Below are 21,897 nucleotides of genomic sequence, written 5' to 3' on the forward strand. Positions count from 1 at the left end.
GGGACATCCTTTATAGTGGCTTGTGGATTTGGCAGGTTGCTCCATAGGTGCGTGAGATCTCCTGACGGTGTGAAATGAAACGAGTGTGGTTCTGTTTGTGAGAGAAGAAACTGTTTACCAGTAGTCTGTTAAGGTATAAGCGACCTTCTACCCTCAGATGCTAAGAATTACAAGTTTTTCCGGGCCATCACTAGTCACAAGTAAGGCAACACTGGATAAGTATGGGGATAAGGAATAGAGAGATGAATGACTGTTATAGCTAATATCTCACCATCCACAAAGTTTGAAAGATTTTTAAAGGGTTGCTACAGATCACATAGACTAGTTGGTGAGAGATTCGTAAAACCTCCGACCTTGTAATGCCTGTTTCTCGTGGCAGGTCTGCTGAGAAGCCTGTTCTGACACCAGGACATAAAGAAAATAACGCATGAAGATTTGAATCGTGCAAATACTATGAAGTCCCGCCCAGATTGCTCAAGTGCATTTCCAATCGAGAAGTGGCTTTCAGAATCGAGGTCTCTGTAAGCTTCAAAACTAGACTCTCATTTAATGACCTTCATTAATTGAACGAAAGCAAAGTCATCAAATGTGTGTTTGCTGATGAGATAAAAAATTCACGGCTTGCTTTATGACTACATGGGAGCATTTAAACAGACATCTGTTGAATCCGAGTAATAATTAGGTAGATCAGGTGAAGTTTTCCTAACAACGTTGGAGCCATACAAAAGAAAGAAGAAAAACTAAGTACTATTTTAAAAAATCAAACAATATTAATAAGATTCCCTAAGTTGAATGGCTGTTTCGAATCATTCGCATGAAATTCACGAACAAACCATTCGTGTACCTTCAGTTTACCATGCATGTACGTGAAGCTGTTCAACTAAACACGTGACGCGCATTTCACGCTGATACTAGTTGCAGTGCGACTGAGCGCGCCGGTTATTGAGAGTCACTTTGGCCCCGCTATAGTGCAGAAAACTAATCCACTCAGTTCGCTTCGCGACGTCCTCGAATCGATCTCGTTCTCTCTGCGAGCTGTGATTTTTCCAACCATAGTGCAGCCACAGGTGTCTCTCTGGTGTTGCAAAATTAATCAGACGTGGTTGCGACTCGCGAAACTTTTTGCTGCTTCGGGTCAAAGTTTTGGAGAATTCACACACCACACTGCGTAGTTCAAGGAGGCTGCACAAGGTAACGCATAGTGTCAGTCACAGATAAACTAATTTATGTTATAAACCCCGGAAAATAGTGTTTTTTAACGGTTACGTAATAGTGAAAAAACTTAAAAAGTGTGAATTTCTTTGTAACTTATTTTGAAAACGTGACCGTGAACTTCATTTGTGAACGCGATGAAGCGTGAAACATAGAAGACAAATTGAATGCAACCGCTGGAGTTGTGTCTGCAGATACGTATCAATTATCATCGAAGCTGGAAACGTTGAATCATCTGGCACAAAACCAGTAAAGTGTGTACCATCTGGAGTTAATTATTTCTTGACGGGCTTCACTGGATGATTCCGCAATTGGTTGATATTTCTACTACTATTCTGTAATAACAAATCCTTACATAACATGGAACGATATTATTTTGGTTTTGTGTTTATTAATAGAACCAATGTGTTCTGCATCAGTTTAGTATATATGAGCTCGGACGGTATTCAATTATAACGAAAGGGTGTCCTTTGTGATGAAGTGCTTCTATTGCTTGGAATCCGTGACTTGGCACCAGCTCTTAGTGGCGGTGTAAGTGCAGATGGCGTTTGCTTGTCAAAATTGTTCATTGACCTCGCGAGGTTCGTTGGCCAAAAGAGTGAGTAGTGAAAGTGCCGACGAGACAAGGATAACATTCATTACACAGCTGATCAGAAGTAACATTTCCCAAAGTTTCAAGACACGATTCTTGACTGTAGGATACTTTTATCCGGCACGGAGATGGTTTTGTTACGCGAGAGCGTTTTTTATTGCGTCACTTGCAATTGAGAATTCGAACCAAACCAAGAAACGTGTTTACCGATCGCAGCTGAATCATACAATGTGACATCATCGTGTTGAAAACCTCGTTTGTCGCTTGTGGCAATGTGTAAGTAATTTGGTGTTCTATCACTTTGCGGAATTTGTTTACGCTTCTCATGTGTAGTGAAGTGTTTTCGTTCAATGAAAGGGTGGTTACTAGGATTCCTTATTTGCAAGAATTCCCGGGAACAATATATATTCGATCGTGTAAATATAAGGTTGGGGAAAAAGGAATCCATTATTATCCGATTTGGGTCAAATATGCACCTTTTTGTTGTATAAGTTGTTGCCATTCGTAATGCCTTTCTCACGTCAATTAACACCAAAAAAGATGATGGATCAAATTTCCATCTACGAAGCCAAACGGAATGAAATCGACCCATTTGTTAAACGGATGGTGACTGGGAATTCGTGTTTAACGCGTGTTGAAGCAGCTCAATCGGTGGCCAAACCAGGACTAACGGTCAGGAAGGTTCTACTGTGTATACTTTTTTTACGCGACTGATGCATGCGCGCAAAAAAAACTCGCGTAAATTCGAGCAAATCGCGATAATTGATTGCCCAACCACCGGCGCGCACTCGATACCACCACAATTGTACACACTCACGCAGGATTTCTTTTCTCTTTTTCTTCCCAATGAAGCGACGGTAGGCAGTGCCAAATCGCGTAATTTCAAGAAAATCGAGTAAAAAATCGCGTCAAATAAATTCACGTAAAAATACGCGTGAAGAAACCAGTGTCTCCTAGCTTAAAACGGTCCAGTTGCAGGCAGTGGAGATTGGACAGAAATGGCAAGAATTGACCAACAGGAGGTGTTTTGTTTCATCAGGGCAACGCAGGGCCACATACGCCACACTCGCTAACTGGGCTCACATGTCAAAGGTCAAACAAAACTGAGCACAACGTCAATGAATTGTTTGATTAGCACTGAAAAAAAAACTCGTGCATTTGTAAACGTTCCAATTTGGCAATAAAGCTAGTTACTTGTGTAGTGTAACGTTTCTAATTGCATTTTCTCAACGTTCAATATCGTGAAATTTTTATACAATAGTTTCTTCTAAAATTTCATGCAATTTGACTAGTGTTTTTGTGATGCGAAAATAATGTCAATTTTTATAACATGTCGGAAGTTCCTTGTACGCAAGTAGTGACTTCGGAAGAACTGTTAACAAGTTTATAGAATTTCGAACAGACAAAGATCTGTTTGGGTTGGACCTTTCAAACCAACTGGCGTTTATTTATTTAATTATTTATTTATTTGTTGTCAATAAAAATTGTAGATCGATACATTCTTAATACTATTGAAAACTACTTACTTAAAACTAAAAAACCAAAGAGAGCTGGCTGGATAATTTATCCGTTTAAATTAGAAGAGGATTTTAACAAGTTACATAATCAAAAAAAAAATTTTATTTGTTTATTTATTTCGTCAAATCAGTGTAGACTAAATATGCTGCCCAAATATTACAGTGAAATTTAAGTATATCTTATTCTATTTAGATAGCCTTTAAGCATTGACCTTGACATGGTTACATCAATTATTTCATTGTGTTCGTTACAGAGGCTCATCATACGATTAATAGGACTATATTTGGCATAATTTGTTCTTCGGTAATCTATGTAGAAAATGTTAGGGTTTCTCAGGTGTCAAATCGGTGCGTAAAAATTTAGGTTTCCTAATATTTCATCTGAGTCCGCTCGTTGTGATATGATATCAATAATAAATAGAATCATGGCAGAGTTCCGACGTTCTTCTAGGCTTTTAATATTGATTAGCATACAGCGTGCTTCATATGGAGGGAGATGATATGAAGACCAGTCTAGTATACTAAGTGCAAATAATAAAAAAAATATTTGCAGATTCAATTCTGTCTTCGTGTGAAGTTATATAGGGGGGCCATACAATACTACAGTATTCGAGAATTGATCTGACATATGTAATATACAATGTTTTTATTGTGTACGGATCGTGGAAATGGTAACTAAAGCGTTTGATGAAGCTCAACATATTATTTGCTCTATGGATGATTGTATTATAATGATCAACGAAGGTTAGTTTCGAATCTAAGACCACGCCTAAGTCTCTTAGTCGTTGACATCTATTGATGGGTTGATTTCCCAGCTTAACACCATTGTTCCAGTGTGTTCTTCTTCTTGTAAAAGTCATCAAAGTGCATTTCCTAACATTGAGCTGTAAAAAACTCTTAGTGCACCATTTATGAAATATGTCAACTTCATTTTTGAATGTTTGAGAGTCTTCTTCATTCTTTATTCCCATATACAGCTTCATATCATCTGCGTAGATAAGTGCCTTAACACTGTTAAGAAAAACGCAAACGTCATTAAAAAATACAATGAACAAAAGCGGCCCCAAATGAGAGCCTTGAGGAACTCCGGATGTAACAAATATTAATTTTGAAATTTTCCCATTAAATCTTACCATTTGCGTGCGGTCAGTCAAATATGATTCTAGCCATTTCAATAGCATGACTTCTATCCCTATTTTTTGAAGTTTAAGAAGGAGTAAGGGTATATCAACACGATCGAAAGCCTTACTAAAGTCAGTGTATAGAGCTTCAACTTGATTACCATTATTGCATTGCATTCTAAGTGAATGTGACAAATTCGACCATTTTTGTTGTTGTTGATCGTCCTTTGGAAAAACCGTGTCGCTCATTCGTAATTCGTGTCTTTAGTTGTTGAAAAAGTTTTTGGTTTATTATGGCTTCAAAGAGTTTTGGAATGCAAGAAATAATTGCTACTCCATGATAATTTCCTACATCGGATCGTTTACCGAATTTGAATATTGGTACAAGAAAAGAGTTTTTCCATATTTTGGGAACCTTTCTGATTCCAATGACTTATTGAAAAGCCTTAAAAGTGCATGAGTTAATTCAGATGCAATTTTTTTTATAAAAACCGGTGGAATTCCGTCAGGTCCTGGCCCTTTCGAGGCATCAAGCTTATTTAATGCGTTGAAAATTTCAATGTAGGTTAGTTTTCTGACTCCAACATCACATGGAAACTTTGGAAGAAATGCAAACAAGTCACGATCTCGGTCCTCCATTGCTTTTGAATTTTGTTTTTATGTAATTAAAGAAACTTTTCGGGTTAGACTTTATGTCCGACTCTGTTTTTAAGTTGTAATCTTCAAAAGCGCTTTTAACAGTTGAGTTGAACTGTTCGCAAATGTTCAGATATTTTTCAAGATTAGCGTCAGATTTGTATTTCTTATAAATTTTATGTGCCTTATGTTTTTTATTTTTTAGATTTTTAATGTTTTGATTAAACCAAATCAGATATTTTGTGTTTATATTTCTCCTTTTTTATTTTGTTGGTATCTTCTCCTCTGTAATTTCATTGATCATCGAGTAAAAAGTCGTCACTGCTTCTTCAATGTTTTCCACACTTCTAAATAAATCCTGTCAATTGATATAGTTAAGCTTACCCCTAATTGATTGGTAATTTGCTTTAGTGTAATCAGAGACTTCCTCGAATTCATAATCAAATGGTTTTTGGGTGTTATCTTTAAATATAGAATATTCGATAGCTGTGTGGGAAGCTTCATTTTCCCAAAGCGGAGTTAATGATTCAATCACACAAAAATTTTCGGTCATATTTGTCAACAAGAAATCCAAGAAGCATTTCTGTCGATTATGAACATTATTTATTTGATTCAACCCATGACCGGCTATTTTATCAAAAATAAATTGCAGAGTCTTATTATCACCAACAACTGGAAGCAAGATAAATTCATTGTCAAAATCAGTGATAAAGTCCGCATTTCGTTGATTGGAATCTCCGTATATATGGATTTTTGATTCTGGCGCAAAAGAAGATAGAAGCACGATCAGGGGGGGGAAGTAATCAGATGCAAATATATGTATCTCTTCCGCAATAAGTGCTTTGACCCACACTTGCTCAAACTCGTCGAATTCTGTTGTTGGAAAATATTCTGAATTTATTAATGAAATAATAGAGTATTGCTGAGAGGAACATGGGCTGGTAGAAATCGATGTTGATTTACACAAAAGTAACTACTCCTTTGTTCAGTTCCTGTCGTTACATTTCACTACTTGCTAAAGGTCTGGGATGTCCTTACGTGACGAGCAAACCACTCGGCTTCATATCGTAACTATTCCGTAATATTCTGCTTTGAGGGCATATCCGTCGATCACTCAATCATTCCACACATCAGATAACGATGACCCTGATCACTTAAAATGTTTCGTACCCAGGTCCGGGTCTATTGTTTTGAGTTTTTCATCCAAGTGAGATAGCTCATAACCATGAGGAACTATTGAATCTGCTAACTATCGGAGAAGAGGAGCCATCCGACGTTCAACTCGATTGACAGCTCTGCGTCCTGGAGCATTTGTAGCAACGAGTATTGCCTTTTTAACCGAGGGTTCTCGTCTGGTTCTACATTCACATTAATTATTATTACTGGCTTGATTATCTTGATTATATAATCTTGAATTCAAGCAGCTCTCGCTCACCCTTTTAAAATCGAGCCCATGAGAAAATGCGTTCAAAGAACAGTGCCTTTCTGTACGAACTGCAACGTACATTATACGTTTCCACTGTATTCAACTGCTTTAGCATGACCAAGGTGCCCTTACTTTATTTTGCATCCTGCGATAACAAACGGAATAAGCTTATGCTCCAAGCAATCATGACAAAATCATGATCCGGTAGATGATTTAATTTGGAATATTATTGGAATTTTGTTATGTAACGATCGTAAGTGATCCCTCTCTCATGACCAATAACCACTCGCTTCAGAAATGATCGATTTTGTTGTGAATCAACAATGATTCGCAGATGAAAATTTGGTTCCCACGTTATTTTTGCATGTGTCAACTCGTGTGACATTCATACTTTAAGCTTCATTCTCATTTCTACCCTTAGCCAGATTCTTCCAAACGGGTTTTTACGGATAATTCTTTGACTTAGAGTTCTGATATTCCCTGTACCTACTTTGTCCAGTAGGGCAGGTTAAGAAGAACTTCAACTTCAATTACATCTTTGGAAACTCATGTTTTCCAAAACTTTGATGCAGTTTCTTGCAATTCAATATATGTTTTTTACTGAAATTGAAACAGACCGAAAAGTACAACATTTTTTTCAATGCGGGTAATATGGACATATAGTGGGGGGAATATGGACAGGTTTGTAATATATGAAGGGTAGAGATTTATCGATAGCGAGAGGAATAATTTTATTCAACCAAGGTCTGAACTCACCACGAATGTCCGTTAAATGATGAAAAAATCAATTTCATCCACCTAGAAGTGATATCGTGATACCGTTAAGATTACCTTCATGTTTCTCCAATGTTATAGTTAGTAATCAATTATTAATTAATAATTCAAATCTGATCTCAAACGATCTTTACCGGAAATAGTGAATCGAGAGATAAAGATCATTTAGAAATGGTACCTTTTATTTTGGCGATAGGGGCGCTCCCAGTGGATGTTCAAGCTTTGACAGTGTTTTTTTCAGGGTTGCCAGCCTTCCAGTTTTTCCTGTACATTGCCAGTTTTTTCAAGCATGCCAGCAAAACAGCCAAAGGCAAAAAATCTCCAGTTTTTTTTTTTAATTTTCACAGTTTTATCCAGTTTCTTTTGTGATTTTTTCGGGATTTACTAGTTTTTTACTCTTCAAAATTCTATTTTTTCTTTCAGTTGTGAGAATCCTACTCCACTTCACTCATATCGTAGACCTTTATGGTGATTATCGTTTTTCTTTATCTATATCTTTATATATCTAGTATAAGCAAACAGAAGTACGGTACGGGTTTTCTCACTAATTTACCTCTCATTTAATGATATTCAGTGCAATCAGCAAAATTATGCCAATTTGGATAATGTTTATGTAGATGATCAATGAATAGTTGTCAGTATGTAAAATTTCTTACAACGCCGAAGCTGATTTCAAGACCAATAAAGTATGAACTCTCCCATTACACTCTGTAAATCAAGCTCTAAAACGTTTTAATTTGAATGATCCTTCAATTATCAACGTGGCGATAATTGATCCAACCAACCAATTGAACCAACCATAGAAAGGAAGCATATGTAAAATGTTCGCCTTTAGTAAGTGTTCCAAATATTTGCAATCGAAATGATATCCAGAAAATCGATAATACATTTAGGGAGATCCGAAACCCGGGTTTTACTGACTTCACTGTAAACGAACGCCAGGATGCTTCTTTAAATTTTGGTAAATTTGGTAAATTTTTATCCCAAAAAGGTATGACATTAATTTTACTTATATATTGATAAAAAATAATTTCAACATGCTTGATTCTGTCGCATTCCTCAGCAACCGTTGAGCGATTGTTTCTAGTATACGATTCGAATTAATCATAACTAGAAAGTAGAACAGGTACAAAAACTATGAGAGAAATTCTAGCTTTCATAAATTATGTAGAAATAAATAACAATGAAGAAAAATGATACAAAGTCAGGATTGGTAAGATTGAACGATTGTTCTCAGAATACAATTTGAACAATACGAAGCGAGGCGGTCCCAATCCGTCGAGATGACGCAATCCGAGTTGGCCGCCAATCTGCTGTCAGAAGCGGCGGCTTCTCGCTAGAAAACTTGTTTCCACCAATTGTTAGATGAGAGTTTCGCTACCATTACATTGGCCTCACAATAAATTCCATTACGAGAAAGTTAATTAATAATAAAAATATCGCTCCGGTGACGGTAATACATAGGTACAAGTGCTACATTCTGAGACTGTCACTGTTTACCCTAATATGTATTGTTAATATAAAAACAGAGAAAAATTTTTAAAAAATAATTCTTCCAGCTTTTTTCCAGTTTTTTAAAAAAAATTTCCAGCTTTATCCAGTTTTTTTTTCAAAATTTTCCAACTTTTTCAAAAATTTGGTTGGCATCCCTGGTTTTGTTGTATGTAAACAGTTCTGTTAGTACTTTTTTCTAAGTTTAACACTAACAATGTTCAAAAATATACATAATGCAAGAGAAGAAAAGAAAAATATTGTATGCGCGATAATCTTTGGTCCAACGTACAAATAAGATTCCCGTTTCACCTGTGCATACAATGCTTTGGTTTTCTTCGCATGCACGTAAGCTGTAATTAATATCTTCATAGGCTGCGAGAGAAAAAAAGCCGATTCCCATAGTTTGACAAATGAACCATGGAGAAATGGCAGCGTATTCGTGATTTGCCCCACGCGCAAACGTCGCAAAAAACAGGCCATCCGAGGTCAGCTCGGATTCCGAAGATTATCGCTGCCATCAAAAGGAATGGTAACCGATGGCAAACTAGAGGGACCGAGGTTCATTCGAAAAGGTGACAAAGTGAACACGGAGGTCTACATCGGGATTTTAAGTCAAGAGCAGTACGGTCCAAAGCCAAATGTTGTATTTCAACAAGATGGGGCACCGTGCTACACCTCGAATCGCACTTAGAAGTGGTTGCAGAAACATCTACCTTTCTGTTAGAAGGATATGTGGCCGCCATCCAGCCCCGATCTTAACCCGTTGGATTACTCAGCATGGCGCTTCATGAAGGTCAATGTCTGTTCTAAATGCCACCCGAGTACAGTAAACCTCAAACAATCATTAGCCTGGAGTACCTGGAGAGAAATGTATCCAGGTGTAATTGCAGTAAGTAGAAACTCGATCGATGATTAACATAGTTTGAGACTCTCAGAAACATCCCCTTTTTGAATAAATATAAAATATCGTAAACGAATTTAAAAAAAAACGCATACGATAACTGTTCACAGTCACCTTCAAAATCTATCACTGCCAACTCTGGAACTGACTGGCCGCTGAATTATTCTGAAAGTGCTGTGATGCAAGTGATTAAGAAGTACAAGGAAACTCTCACGACTGCCCGCAAAGTGCAAACCAAGCATTGGAGTGGAACTCTTGATCGTTAACTGTAGTCGAAGAGCATTCGGAAAGTTATGGCTGATTCTAACTGATGTTGTTTTCGAAAATCAATTGCTCCAACTACGATAGTTGGAGTTACTGGATAAAGCTGTTGTTGACCAAGTACGACAACTGAACGGCTGCGGCGGACGCGAAAACGGAACCGATAACCAGCCAGCATTGGTATCGATCGAATTGGCCGTGGAGAACAACCTGTTGCCACCGGCAAAGAACAACAAGTTACCGTTCTATCAGCTATGTATATTTAGCTTTAAGCTACAATATTGTATACTAAAATTAGTTTCAATTCAAATAGTATTTCGTAATTCAACTTACAATTTCAGTGGCCTTTTCATTTACAGTTTCTCCTAACCTCTCACGGATCTGCTTTCTAATTGCAGTTTTTTCAATATTCGGACCTAATTTTAGAGATTTTAGTTTTTTGGTATTTAGTATCGATGAATATTTAGATCAATTTACAAAATCGAATAATTGTTTTAAGTCCAAATAAAATGCAAGTTTACCGAAATATTCTCTTTCCAAAATTTTACTTCCGAGCTCTAGGTGCACTATAGATCACTGTCCATCGGTAATGTTTGACGGTACTACATTGGCCGTAACGCCTGTCGCAACACAACTAGTCGCTCCACATAAGAAAAGCCAAATCGGCTGCGAAGACGTGGAAAGCTCCGGAAAACATCCACGTAAAAAAAACTTTTCGACGAAGGTTTTTATGATGGTGAAAATTATAACCTCACGCCTGGAGGAAAATGGAGGTATGGGAGCATACCTGTCAAAGATGACGGATTTGTATGAGCGACTCCACGCTTTGCTGCCACAAAAGACTCTGGACGAACAGTTGAGTATTTTGTTCAGTGGTTTGTCAGAGATGTACGAGACGTTGGAACTCTTGGACATGGTGGAGACTAAAAGTGACGAGGAAGGTTCCGAAGCCGTGCTGTATCTAGATTCGAAGGACCAAAAGGATCGGAGTTTTTTTCTGCGAAAATTTGGGCTACCAGAAGAAAGCGGTCCGGTAGTCAAGCAACCGAAAACGATAATCAAGCAACGTGAAGCAAAGATCATGGAACTGCATGACGTCGAAGATCATGACGCATTTCTCACTGGATGCGCTTTTAAGCCGAAAAGCAGTGAATTTTGGAAGTGTGCATTGAAGGGAAGATACGCAAGGTACCAATTCATCACCAGGCATAAGGAAGTTTGTCATCTGCAGTGATCAGTGCCGAAAATATTCACGTTCATGTCATTCAAATACGGCGAGTTTCAGTCTACCTTGTATTGATAATCTACTGCTCAAACGAGAGTCGATAAATATGAAACAAAACTATTAATGAACACGAGTGGGATGAATACCAACATCAACATGCCATGAAATTCATTTTTCATTTGCATCTTCAGTTCCGTCATGATATTAGAAACGTTGAACTTGAAGATCACTGCATGTTAGTGAGAATCAAAGCGTAAAATTCAACGTCAACCAATTGAAAGTTAAATTAATGGTATAGGAATGCATAAAATCCTTGTTTTTGGTGACTTCGGCATTGAAATGTATAGTATACCTCTTTGACTATGTTTTATGAATCTACTACCGATCGTCCGGAAACGAAATACACACCCAATCATATGGGCAATGGGTGAAAACAATAGAGGGATGGAAAATGGACCTAATCCTGTTTTAATTTCCGATTTAATGATACTCAACCGCTTACTGCCGCACAACGGTCAACGCTCAATGAAACCTATAATGTTGCCTTTTTCGGATACTTGGACTTTTTTTTCTGAATATAGAAAATTGAACAAGTTCTCAATAAAAATTCACTGCAAGCGATGAAGATCAATTTGGATTTCGTGATAATCATCTGAAATTATTGACAGTAAGAAAAGTGCCTGAATGTAGGCTTTTTGAAATTCATTCATGCTGTTTTCGTTTAATTTACTGGGCAAAGTTCACGCGTCTCGACTCTTGTGTTATACTCATTATGACAGATATGATGTTGAATATCAACAGAAGAGAATTCATTCGACACTGGGAAAAATTCGTGGGGTTGTATGCGAGACACGATCGCTTAGGACGTAGGACTATGCTTTTTTTTTAAATTTGTTGGTTTATAATTTCGGATATTATTTGCGAATACGTCGAAATTTCATAAATAACTCTTTAGTAAAAAGTTCCGTGGACCCTGAAAAGGTCTTTTTGCTATCCCCCGTCGTTGTTTCTATTCTAGCGGCTGCATAAGTTGCCCGTTATTGACAGCTCTGTTCGGGAAAGTACACAAATAGACAGAACAAATGTATGGGGAAATGGGAATGCCTCCAATTTTCACCAATTTCAACCATTTACAGACTAAGGGATTGTAATGCATAGCATATCAAACAAATCTTAGAAAATTCCCGATTCGATTGGTATGCAAATCGCTAAAATCCGTTCGCAGCAAAAATAGTTATTAACGTTAACTTTATTTCATAAAAACGTAACCTGTTTTCTGATTTGGCACCCCTAATGTAAGACGTAGTCCTACGTCAAAAAGTTGATTCCTCCATTCGTGAATAAATTTTTATAATTTGTGGCACTGGTCAGGACAGCATCATGTGTTGTCACACGATGATGGAAGAGCTCGAGTCGAATTAAGCAAACAACACGAAAAAGGTAATGTAGCTTGACACCAAGCCAGGTTGGTCGCCCAGGGATTAGGTCAAATTTTTGGAACGGACTACGACGAAGTTTTTACCCCAGTGGTCGTCGTCAGTGGTATGGAAAACAAGGCATGCCGCTTGAAGCAAAGTTTATACAAGCTCAGATCAGCTGCTCGTTCTAGGAATCAGCGACTGCATGAGATGTTGTAAGCGCAGACCCTTGTTGGTTACTGAACAGCAGTGAAATATTTCAACTCTGCCAGATCCCTGCTTAATGTGATTTGCTACATGGGTTCAATTTACCAATCCAGAGGAAACAAGCAGTACGTATAAGTATAAGTCTCGAAGTTTTGGCAGGAGTACCCCCGCTTACTCTTCGGTTCACAGAATTATCCTACAGAATTCTCATCCGTTGCAAGATCATGAATCCATTGGTAATTGATAACTTCGAAAATCTACTCCAACTGACTCCTCAGTCAAGTTTTATGTCTTTATACCATGAGTACCTTACCCACGACGTGCACCCTTCACCAGGCATCTCCAACCAAGTTTGCTTCCCATACTTTTGCAATTCCTCTGTCATTTTTGATCTGTCCATGCGACAAAAAATCCATGGAATACCAGATCACTTACGCTCCAATGTTATTCCGTCGATATTTTCGGAAAAATATGGGAAAGTTGGATCTGATAAAATGTTCTTTACTGACGGTTCATACATAAACGGGTCCACTGGCTTCGGCATCTTTAATGAAAATTCCAGTGCCTCTTTCAAACTCAAAGATCCTTGTTCCGTGTATGTCGCAGAAATGGGTGCGATATACTATGCTCTAGAGATCATTGAAACACTGCCCATCGACCATTATTTTATTTTTTCAGACAGTCTCAGCTCAATAGAGGCAATCCGCTCAATGAAAGTTGATAAACGCTCATCTTATTTCCTAACAAGAATAAGACATCTATTGAGTGTTTCGGTCGAAAAATTATTCAAGATTACCTTAGCATGGGTTCCCTCTCATTGCTCGATTCCGGGGAATGAGAAAGCGGACTCGCTAGCTAAGGTGGGCGCTTCAGAAGGCACACTTTTTGAAAGGCAAATTGCCTATAATGAATTTTTTCACATTCCTCGTCAGGACACACTCGTTAGTTGGCAGCGCATGTGGAGTGAAGATGAGTGCGGTCGTTGGTTACACACGATTATCCCTAAGGTCTCGACGAGTGCATGGTTCAAGGGATTGAATGTAGGTCGTGATTTCATTCGCGTGATATCTCGGCTTATGTCCAATCACTACAACCTAAACGCGCATCTCTATCGCTACCACGACATCGAGCATGTTGTCTGGTCGTGTATCCGGTTCCATGCTGCTCGCTCTCAGCTCTCTAGAGCACTGAGAGCACAAGGCAGACAATCGGATATCCCCGTCCGGGATATCTTAGGTAGCCGGGATCCTGATCTTCTGCTTCATCTATACCTGTTCCTCAGAAACGCCGATGTCAACGTTTAATGATGTTTCCTTCGTTGTGTCCCCGTTTCATATCCCTCCTATCCGATCGATAAACTTTTGCTTAGTCGCGGCAATACATACACACACTCTTTACAGATGCACGGGCCGAAGGTTGTGCAGTCCACTGATCATTCAACAAGAGCCAAAGGTTGTACCGCTCATGACAACTCTACACGAGCTGATGTTTGCGCCGGCTAGTGACCATTCTATCCTGGATTCCTCGAGTCGAGAAGACGCACCACGCTAGATATGGGGTACAGACTAGGGAGCGTTGCTGATTAATGGTCAGCTGCATCCCAATAGGAAGTACCCCGTGTCGGGCACACGTACAGAGCATCGAAGACTGCAACATACCAATTATGAGAACACTTGTAATACTAACCTCGAGCCAACCGCGAGTAATCGGTTACATATTACTAACATAGTAGTAAGACAAAAATTGTCAAAATATTGGACTCCCGGCCCCGTCAGGCTAACGCCACATGTGCCTTAATAAAAAATATATTTTGGGAAAAAAAGCAGTACGAACACGATAAAATGAAAGATATAGGGAAGGAAAGGTGAACTAAACAAGAAATTAAAAGGAAAACAAAGGGAGACAAGAGAGAAAGGAGTTTGAGAAGGACTAGGAAGGAGACCATTAGGATCGGGAAGAAACACATGACAGGGTCTTGCGTGAGGACAAGAACCAGCTCTCAAACACCCCTGCTTGTACAGGAAGCGTCCCTACTTGTAACAAGTAAAGTTTCTCGCATACGTGAACGAACTCACTGGAGCTAACACTTGCCAGATATTTCCAAGTCAGCAGCCTTGACGACGTCATGTTTTTCCTGGGAATCCAGATCGATCGAGATCAGATTTGAAATTTTTTGATCAGCCAGCAGAAGTATATCCAAGATTCAATAGAGTTCAATAGAGAAGCTGTTTCAACGGCACCAAAGGAAGCCGTTTTTGGATCGGACTGTCACTGGCTACAAAAAATGATTTATTTCGAAAACTCCAAGCGCAAAAAAAATCGTGGTTTTGGACTGGACCATCCACTGTAAACCCAAATCGTTTCGGTCGAAAGGCGACGCTCTGTGTTCGGTGACACCTGGAGGGCATGGTGTACCATGAACTAATAAAACCAGGGCTAACGGTGATTACAGATCGCTACCAACAACAAATGATAGATTCAAACTTTTTATTGATGAAAAAAATGACTGAAATAGGCCTAAACGATAAAATGATATTACAGCATGACAACGCACCGACTCACACCGTAAGTTAGTGGCGCAGCCGTGAAGGACGCAATAAAAACCTTTAACTGCGAAACGTTATCACTCCCGCCGTATTCTCCAGACCTGGCCCGGACAGATTATCATATGTTGGCTTCAAACGAACATGCTTTGGCAGAGCAGCACTCCATCGAATATAAAGATGTCGGAATATGGGTCCACGAATAGTTTTCGTGGGAACAATAATCCACGATTTGCATGAGAGATGGGCGAAACGTGTAGAATCAAACGATATTTATTCAGAATAAAAATATTTTGGAAGCTATGTGTTGTCTTCATCGGAAAACAATCGGACATTTTTTTTTTAATTTCGCAGGAACAGAATTAGAGTATAGATCTACAAATTATATATTTTACTATCAGATTTCGTGAAAATCGTAGTAACTCACATTTGAGATCATCTAATTCCAGAACATACAACCATGGCATCTCGTTTGAAAAAGATTGGCATTACCGCAGCCGGCGTCGCGATTGGTGCCGCGTTGTCCACCTACGCACTCCGGAGCAGTGATATTTCGCCGCACCATGTAAGTTAAAGCGGACGCTACGAATTTACATTGAACATAAACGAAGCTTTGATCGTTGATCGGTACTCCGCAGGTCCAAATGGAGGAGATGCAACGAATTCGTCGTAAGCGTACCTTACCAGCCCGTGCCGACCAGGTCAAATCGCTGCAGAGTGGCGAAGAGTTTGATGTGTTGATTATAGGAGGTGGTGCGACTGGTGCCGGCTGCGCACTGGATGCGGTCACCCGGGGTCTCAAGACGGCACTGGTAGAAGCGGACGACTTTGCCAGTGGAACCTCATCCAAGTCCACCAAGCTTATCCATGGTGGTGTGCGGTATCTGCAGAAAGCTATTCTTGGGGTGAGTCAGTTGGTTGATAGATTGAACTTTGCTTTCTTCATGACTTAGTCTTCGTTTATAGCTTGATATCGAGCAGTACAAAATGGTGAAAGAGGCGCTGCACGAAAGAGCTTCCATGCTTCGGTCGGCTCCGCATCTAACACGACCACTTCCGATCATGCTTCCCGTATACACGTGAGTTTAAATTGTCAGGGAATTCCACTGCTTGAATTATAATTTATCCATGATTACAGATGGTGGCAGATTCCCTATTTCTGGGTGGGTATCAAAGCTTACGACTTTGTCGCCGGCGATCGTAACGTGAAAAGTTCATATTATCTGTCGCGTGAGGATGCCCTTGAGTTGTTCCCTATGTTGAGAGGTGACACACTGAAGGGGGCAATCGTGTACTATGACGGCCAGCAAGACGATGCTAGAATGTGCTTATCGATAGCATTGACTGCTGCACGTCACGGAGCTGCCATTACGAATCACATTGAAGTCCTGGAATTGCTGAAGAAAAAGGATGCGAGCGGCAAGCAGGTGCTGTGTGGGGCAAAGGTACGGGACAATTTGTCGAAGAAGGAGTGGACAATCAAAGCCAAATGTATTATCAACGCAACGGGCCCGTTCACTGATTCCATTCGCAAGATGGATAACCCAACGGTGAAGACGATCTGCTGTCCCAGCTCGGGTGTTCATATTGTGCTACCAGGCTATTACAGTCCACAACAGATGGGTCTGCTTGATCCGGATACTTCAGATGGGCGTGTGATCTTCTTCCTACCTTGGTTGAACGGAACGATTGCCGGTACAACCGATGCTCCGTGCGACATTACTCACAATCCAGCCCCTAGTGAGGACGAGATCCAGTTCATTCTCAGTGAAATAAAGAATTATCTCAACAAAGACGTGGACGTTCGTCGTGGAGACGTTCTATCCGCCTGGAGTGGTATTAGACCTCTGGTATCAGATCCCAACAAGGGCGATACTCAGTCACTGGCACGTAACCACATAGTTCACGTGAGTGATTCGAAGTTGATCACGATCGCCGGTGGTAAATGGACTACATATCGTGCTATGGCCGAGCACACGATGGATGCTGCCATTCAGGCTTGCAATCTTAAACCGGAGCGCGAATGTGTTACCGATGGCCTGTGGATCGAGGGAGCCCAAGGCTGGACACCAACGATGTACATTCGTTTGGTACAAGATTTGGGACTTGAGGTTGAAGTAGCGAAACATCTGGCTATTTCGTATGGCGATCGTGCGTTTGCTGTGGCAAAGATGGCTGCACTCACTGGGCAGAGATGGCCGATCATTGGTAAGAAACTTCATCCCGAGTTTCCGTACATCGACGCCGAGGTTCGCTACGGTATTCGCGAATACGCTTGTACCTGCGTAGATATGATTGCTCGCCGGTTGCGTTTGTCATTTTTGAACGTTCAGGCAGCGAGTGAGGCGCTTCCACACATTGCCGACATTATGGCAGATGAGCTAAAGTGGTCAAAAGAAGAGAAGGAAGTATGTCCTGGCTCTACACGTTTCTTTGTATGGGTGTTTGTTGATGTTTTGAATGTTTTACAGAAACAAGTAAAGGAATGTGAACACTTCTTGCAAACTCAAATGGGACAACAAGTGAATCGTCTACTTAAGGAGAAGATCCCCATCAATTTGTCCCAGAAAGAGGTTGACCAATTCACAAAGCGCTTCGAAACAATCGACAAAGAGAAAAAGGGTTACGTTTCCATAACAGATATCAAGCGTGCTATGAAGGTTTGTACAAGCTTGCAGTATGTTCGTTTGAACTAACTTGACCATATCTTCCAGGCTGCTGGAGAACAAGAAGTGAGCGGCGAGGCTTTACATGAAATTCTTCGTGAAATTGACACCAACATGAACGGTCAAGTTGAATTAGATGAATATCTACAGGTAGACTGGGGCTCAGAGTTTATCGATTCCTTATAAACCTCATCATCTTTTACTCCGTCCCATAGATGATGTCCGCCATCAAGTCCGGTTATGTTTCGCACTCGCGTTTCGCCGTGGTGGCCGAACAGGAGGAGATCCGGAAAGAGCAGGAACGGCTTCGGAAACAGATCACCGTCGATCGCTCGGGTGGTGGTCTGTAAACATTTTTTTGACTCTCATTCATTTCGGTTGAGCAGTAGAGCTCTCTAAATTTGGTTTCGATTTGGTTATCGCAAAGGTAAAACTTGATCCATATTGCTATCATTGTTTTTCTTCCTCATTCTAGGTCAGCGGAAGTAATCTAACGCACGTGAAAACGAGTCTATCAAATCTGTGTTCACAATAACCCACACCTCTTTCACAACCCACAAACAAAACACTCACTCCTGGCTTGTAAGAAAGCCTCTCGGTTTTCAAATAATTCACGACCACCTGGATGGCATGCAGATATCCGTATTAGATCAGACTGTTTCGTGTTATTACTTGTTGATGTAAATATTTGTTTAGTTACTGCTAACGGCCCATCGTCGTTCATCTGGAGAACATAGCTCAACGACCCACCAATTCCGAAAGATGGAATCATCAGGAATGGCGCAGTCTAGGTAAACTCAGCTGGTCTCATTCAAAACTTTTGGCGTTTTCTGAAGCTTAGTTCTTTTCTGATACAATTGAAAGTTACAGTTTTTATTATCGCATTTCAAAATATATGTTGTCCATTAATATTATTTGCTTTTCTGTGTTATACATCAGTTCTATTGCTAGTCATTTTATTGGAATGCACATCGTTGAAATGAGTCTTTTCGTTCCAGGAATTGCGACACCTTGAGCAGAGAAAATCCCTCCAATGTATACCATAAGACTAGCGAGATCATTATTTATTGAAACAGATACCAGCACAGGAAGAAGCAGCAAGTGCTTTATAATGGTATCATTACACATTATCAATACTATTTGTTCTTATTCAAACCAACGCCGTTGTCAGGATTGATTGTGATGATTAGACTAGGATATAAGTTATTATCATACAAAGAAAAGCACCCCGAAAGCTGCACTTTCTTCCCGCTAATGCGGCGGTACCCGCGCTGGATTTATCATAATCCGATTAACTGTCTACATCGGAAGTCACCACCCCTGGATCACTGGGGTTCCAATGAACTTTTCAATGGTCGGAAGTCAGAGCTCATTGCAATTGATTATCGGTGAACAGTGCCTGAAGTAGGTGAAATATTCGAAATTATGAGCCATTTCAAACATGTTGTTAGGTTTGCCAATAAATTTAAATTTCAGTTGAATGTACATCGAACATCATTTTTTTTAAATAGATTGAAAGAATTTACATTTTTCGGAACGGTTATCTATGACATGCAAAATATTCCAATAAGTGGCCCCACACAAACGTTCCCACACACGTGATGTTTTCACGTAGGGGAGAGTGGTACAAAACGCACCCTTCAAGTAAATTAGCCATTTACCGCGTTTGTTGTAATTGATTCATGCTCTTTAACATCTAGAATGCTCATTCCATCACTGCCAATTATATCCCTGATGTAATTTGAAATAAAATACTCGAATTAGCAAGGAATTTTTTAATATTTCCGTCGACAGTTCAAAACATAGGGTGGGGTAAAATGCCATAATCCATGGACAGAACGCACCATAACAACTTGGTCAGACCTACCAAAACAAACGAGCACAACGCACACAGTAGGCTTGCGGAATGCCCGTAATGCCAATCTGTGTTTTTTATCAATAAGTTAATAAGAGTACATACTTCCATTTCGTCGGTATGTAACCTACATACCACATTCATCAGATTTGGAAAATCACGCATACAGCAGGAATAATTGATCGAATTCCACCACCAGGGAATCTTTTTTATGCTTCAACCGTACATGGTTCAGCATATTCGATGAATTTCGACGAAACACCATGACGGTTAAACAAGTTTTGAACTGTATTTTTTTGAAAAAATTGTTCCCTTTTTATTAATCGCGATTACTTTAATTATTATTCGGTGTATTCATATTTTGATTTTTCATTATTTGATACAAAATTACTCGATTAAAATTTCAGATATTCGATTGTTTGAATTAATCGAACAATTAACTGACGTCTCTAACTGTTAAACGCGGGAAAGTTATCTCCATCACCGACCGACACCGAGAGTCGATTTATTCTCTTGAGCTGAAACATATAATGAGATAGAGTCTATTACAAACCTAACTTTAACCATAAAAGACTTACCTTTCAACTTTTCAATGCTCTTATTGCCACCAAAACAATTCCACACACAAGAAGCGAAAAAACATATTGCAAAATATTTCAGATTGTTTAGATATAAAATTCAAGATGGCTGAAAGGCCTTTCTCATAAGTTGCGGTACCGTATTGTATCTATCGTGCATTTACCATGGCGAAATGGCTCTATATCGGTGGTGGCCAAACTTTTGGGCATTACGGGCGACTAATTGTTCAAATGTTAGGCTGCGGTCTGCTAACGTTGACTGTATCAAAAAGTCATGGAAAATGAATTTAATACTAGAAAATAAAACAAAATTTGAACCTTGATTGGGCGATTTTGCATCGATTTTCAGAAGATCGAATTTTTCCTCTCCGATTTCCGATTTTTTTATCGATTCTTTGTACTCCAAAACATCGCGAAAATCAATCTTTTCTTTTCGATATATTCAATATTTTTCGTAGCACTCAACGATTATTCTCATCAAAAACCACCTGACAAGCAGCAGTTTGTAAGTTTGGTCATTACAATATGGTCATCGATACAAGTTATATTTACACCATCTTCACTTGGTTGACAGTGAAAATTGTGACGAAATTGGATGGTGACATCAGGTTTTTTTTGAATTTTCATTTGTTCATAAAATTAGTTACAATCATCTGTTTTAAGTCAAATATGCGCCGTTTTGTTCGATGACTTGTTCCCAACGAGATGCCAACTTCATAATACCCCTGTTATAGAAGCTCGCTTCCTTATTGACAAAAAACTCGGATAGCCAATTTTCACAGGCCTCTTTTGTGGCTAACTTCTGACTTCCTAGCTCGTTCGCCATGGACAAAAACAGGTGGTAGTCACTTGGTGCAAGGTCCGGACTATACGGCGGATGCAAAAGAACCTCCCATCCGAGCTCCCGGAGCTTCTGGCGCGTCACCAAAGAAGTGTGTGGCCTGTCGTTGTCCTGATGTAAGACAATGCGGCCTCTGTTTATCAAAGATGGCCTCTTCTTCATGAGTATTACCTTCAAGCGGTCCGGTTGTTGACAGTACAGGTCCGAATTGAGCGTTTGGCCATAGGAGTTTGGCTCATAATAGATTATTCCTTGACAATCCCACCAAACACACAGCAGAACCTTCCTGGCCGTTAATGAGGGCTTGGCCACCGTCTGAGCCGCTTTATCGGGCTTCGATCACGACCGTTTGCGCTTCACGTTGTCGTAAGTGACCCACTTTTCATCGCCAGTCACCATCCGCTTCAGAAACGGGTTGATTTTGTTGCGATTCAGCAGCGATTCACATGCGTCGATACGGTCAAAGATGTTTTTTGCGTCAACGTGTGTGGCACCCATACATCGAGCTTCTTTGTGAATCCAAGCTTCTTCAAATGGTTAATAACGGTTTGATGACTTATCCCCAGCTCTTGGCCGATGCTACGGCTGCTACTATGCCGGTCTTTCTCGGCTAATTCAGCGATTTTGTCG

The 21,897-nt window shown here is 39.8% G+C and overlaps 1 protein-coding gene across 2 annotated transcripts; it reads left to right on the forward strand.

Moving 5' to 3' along the window:
• The first annotated feature begins 962 nt into the window (after positions 1–962).
• Positions 963–19,478, forward strand: LOC129776344 (glycerol-3-phosphate dehydrogenase, mitochondrial). Of its 2 annotated transcripts, XM_055781927.1 has the most exons (10): positions 963–1,191; positions 15,777–15,892; positions 15,966–16,232; positions 16,294–16,406; positions 16,466–17,735; positions 17,799–17,987; positions 18,042–18,143; positions 18,209–18,335; positions 18,469–18,784; positions 18,992–19,478. In XM_055781927.1, the coding sequence occupies exons 2-9, from the start codon at positions 15,788–15,790 to the stop codon at positions 18,480–18,482; spliced, it is 2,187 nt and encodes a 728-aa protein (XP_055637902.1). In that variant the 5' UTR covers positions 963–1,191; positions 15,777–15,787; the 3' UTR covers positions 18,483–18,784; positions 18,992–19,478. The 2 variants fall into 2 exon arrangements, with proteins under 2 accessions (XP_055637902.1, XP_055637903.1); XM_055781928.1 differs by lacking the exon at positions 18,469–18,784 and having other exon boundaries at positions 18,209–18,420.
• The last annotated feature ends 2,419 nt before the right edge of the window (positions 19,479–21,897 follow it).

Source organism: Toxorhynchites rutilus, chromosome 3 (genome assembly GCF_029784135.1).
Source record: "Toxorhynchites rutilus septentrionalis strain SRP chromosome 3, ASM2978413v1, whole genome shotgun sequence".
In the NCBI taxonomy this organism is placed as follows: Eukaryota; Metazoa; Arthropoda; class Insecta; order Diptera; family Culicidae; genus Toxorhynchites; species Toxorhynchites rutilus.

Coding starts and splice junctions, on each gene's coding strand:
- LOC129776344 (XM_055781927.1), top strand. CDS start 15,788: ATGGCATCTCGTTTGAAAAAGATTGGCATTACCGCAGCCGGCGTCGCG. Junction 16,407..16,465: donor ATCATGCTTCCCGTATACAC/GTGAGTTTAAAT, acceptor CCATGATTACAG/ATGGTGGCAGATTCCCTATT. Junction 17,988..18,041: donor ATATCAAGCGTGCTATGAAG/GTTTGTACAAGC, acceptor CATATCTTCCAG/GCTGCTGGAGAACAAGAAGT.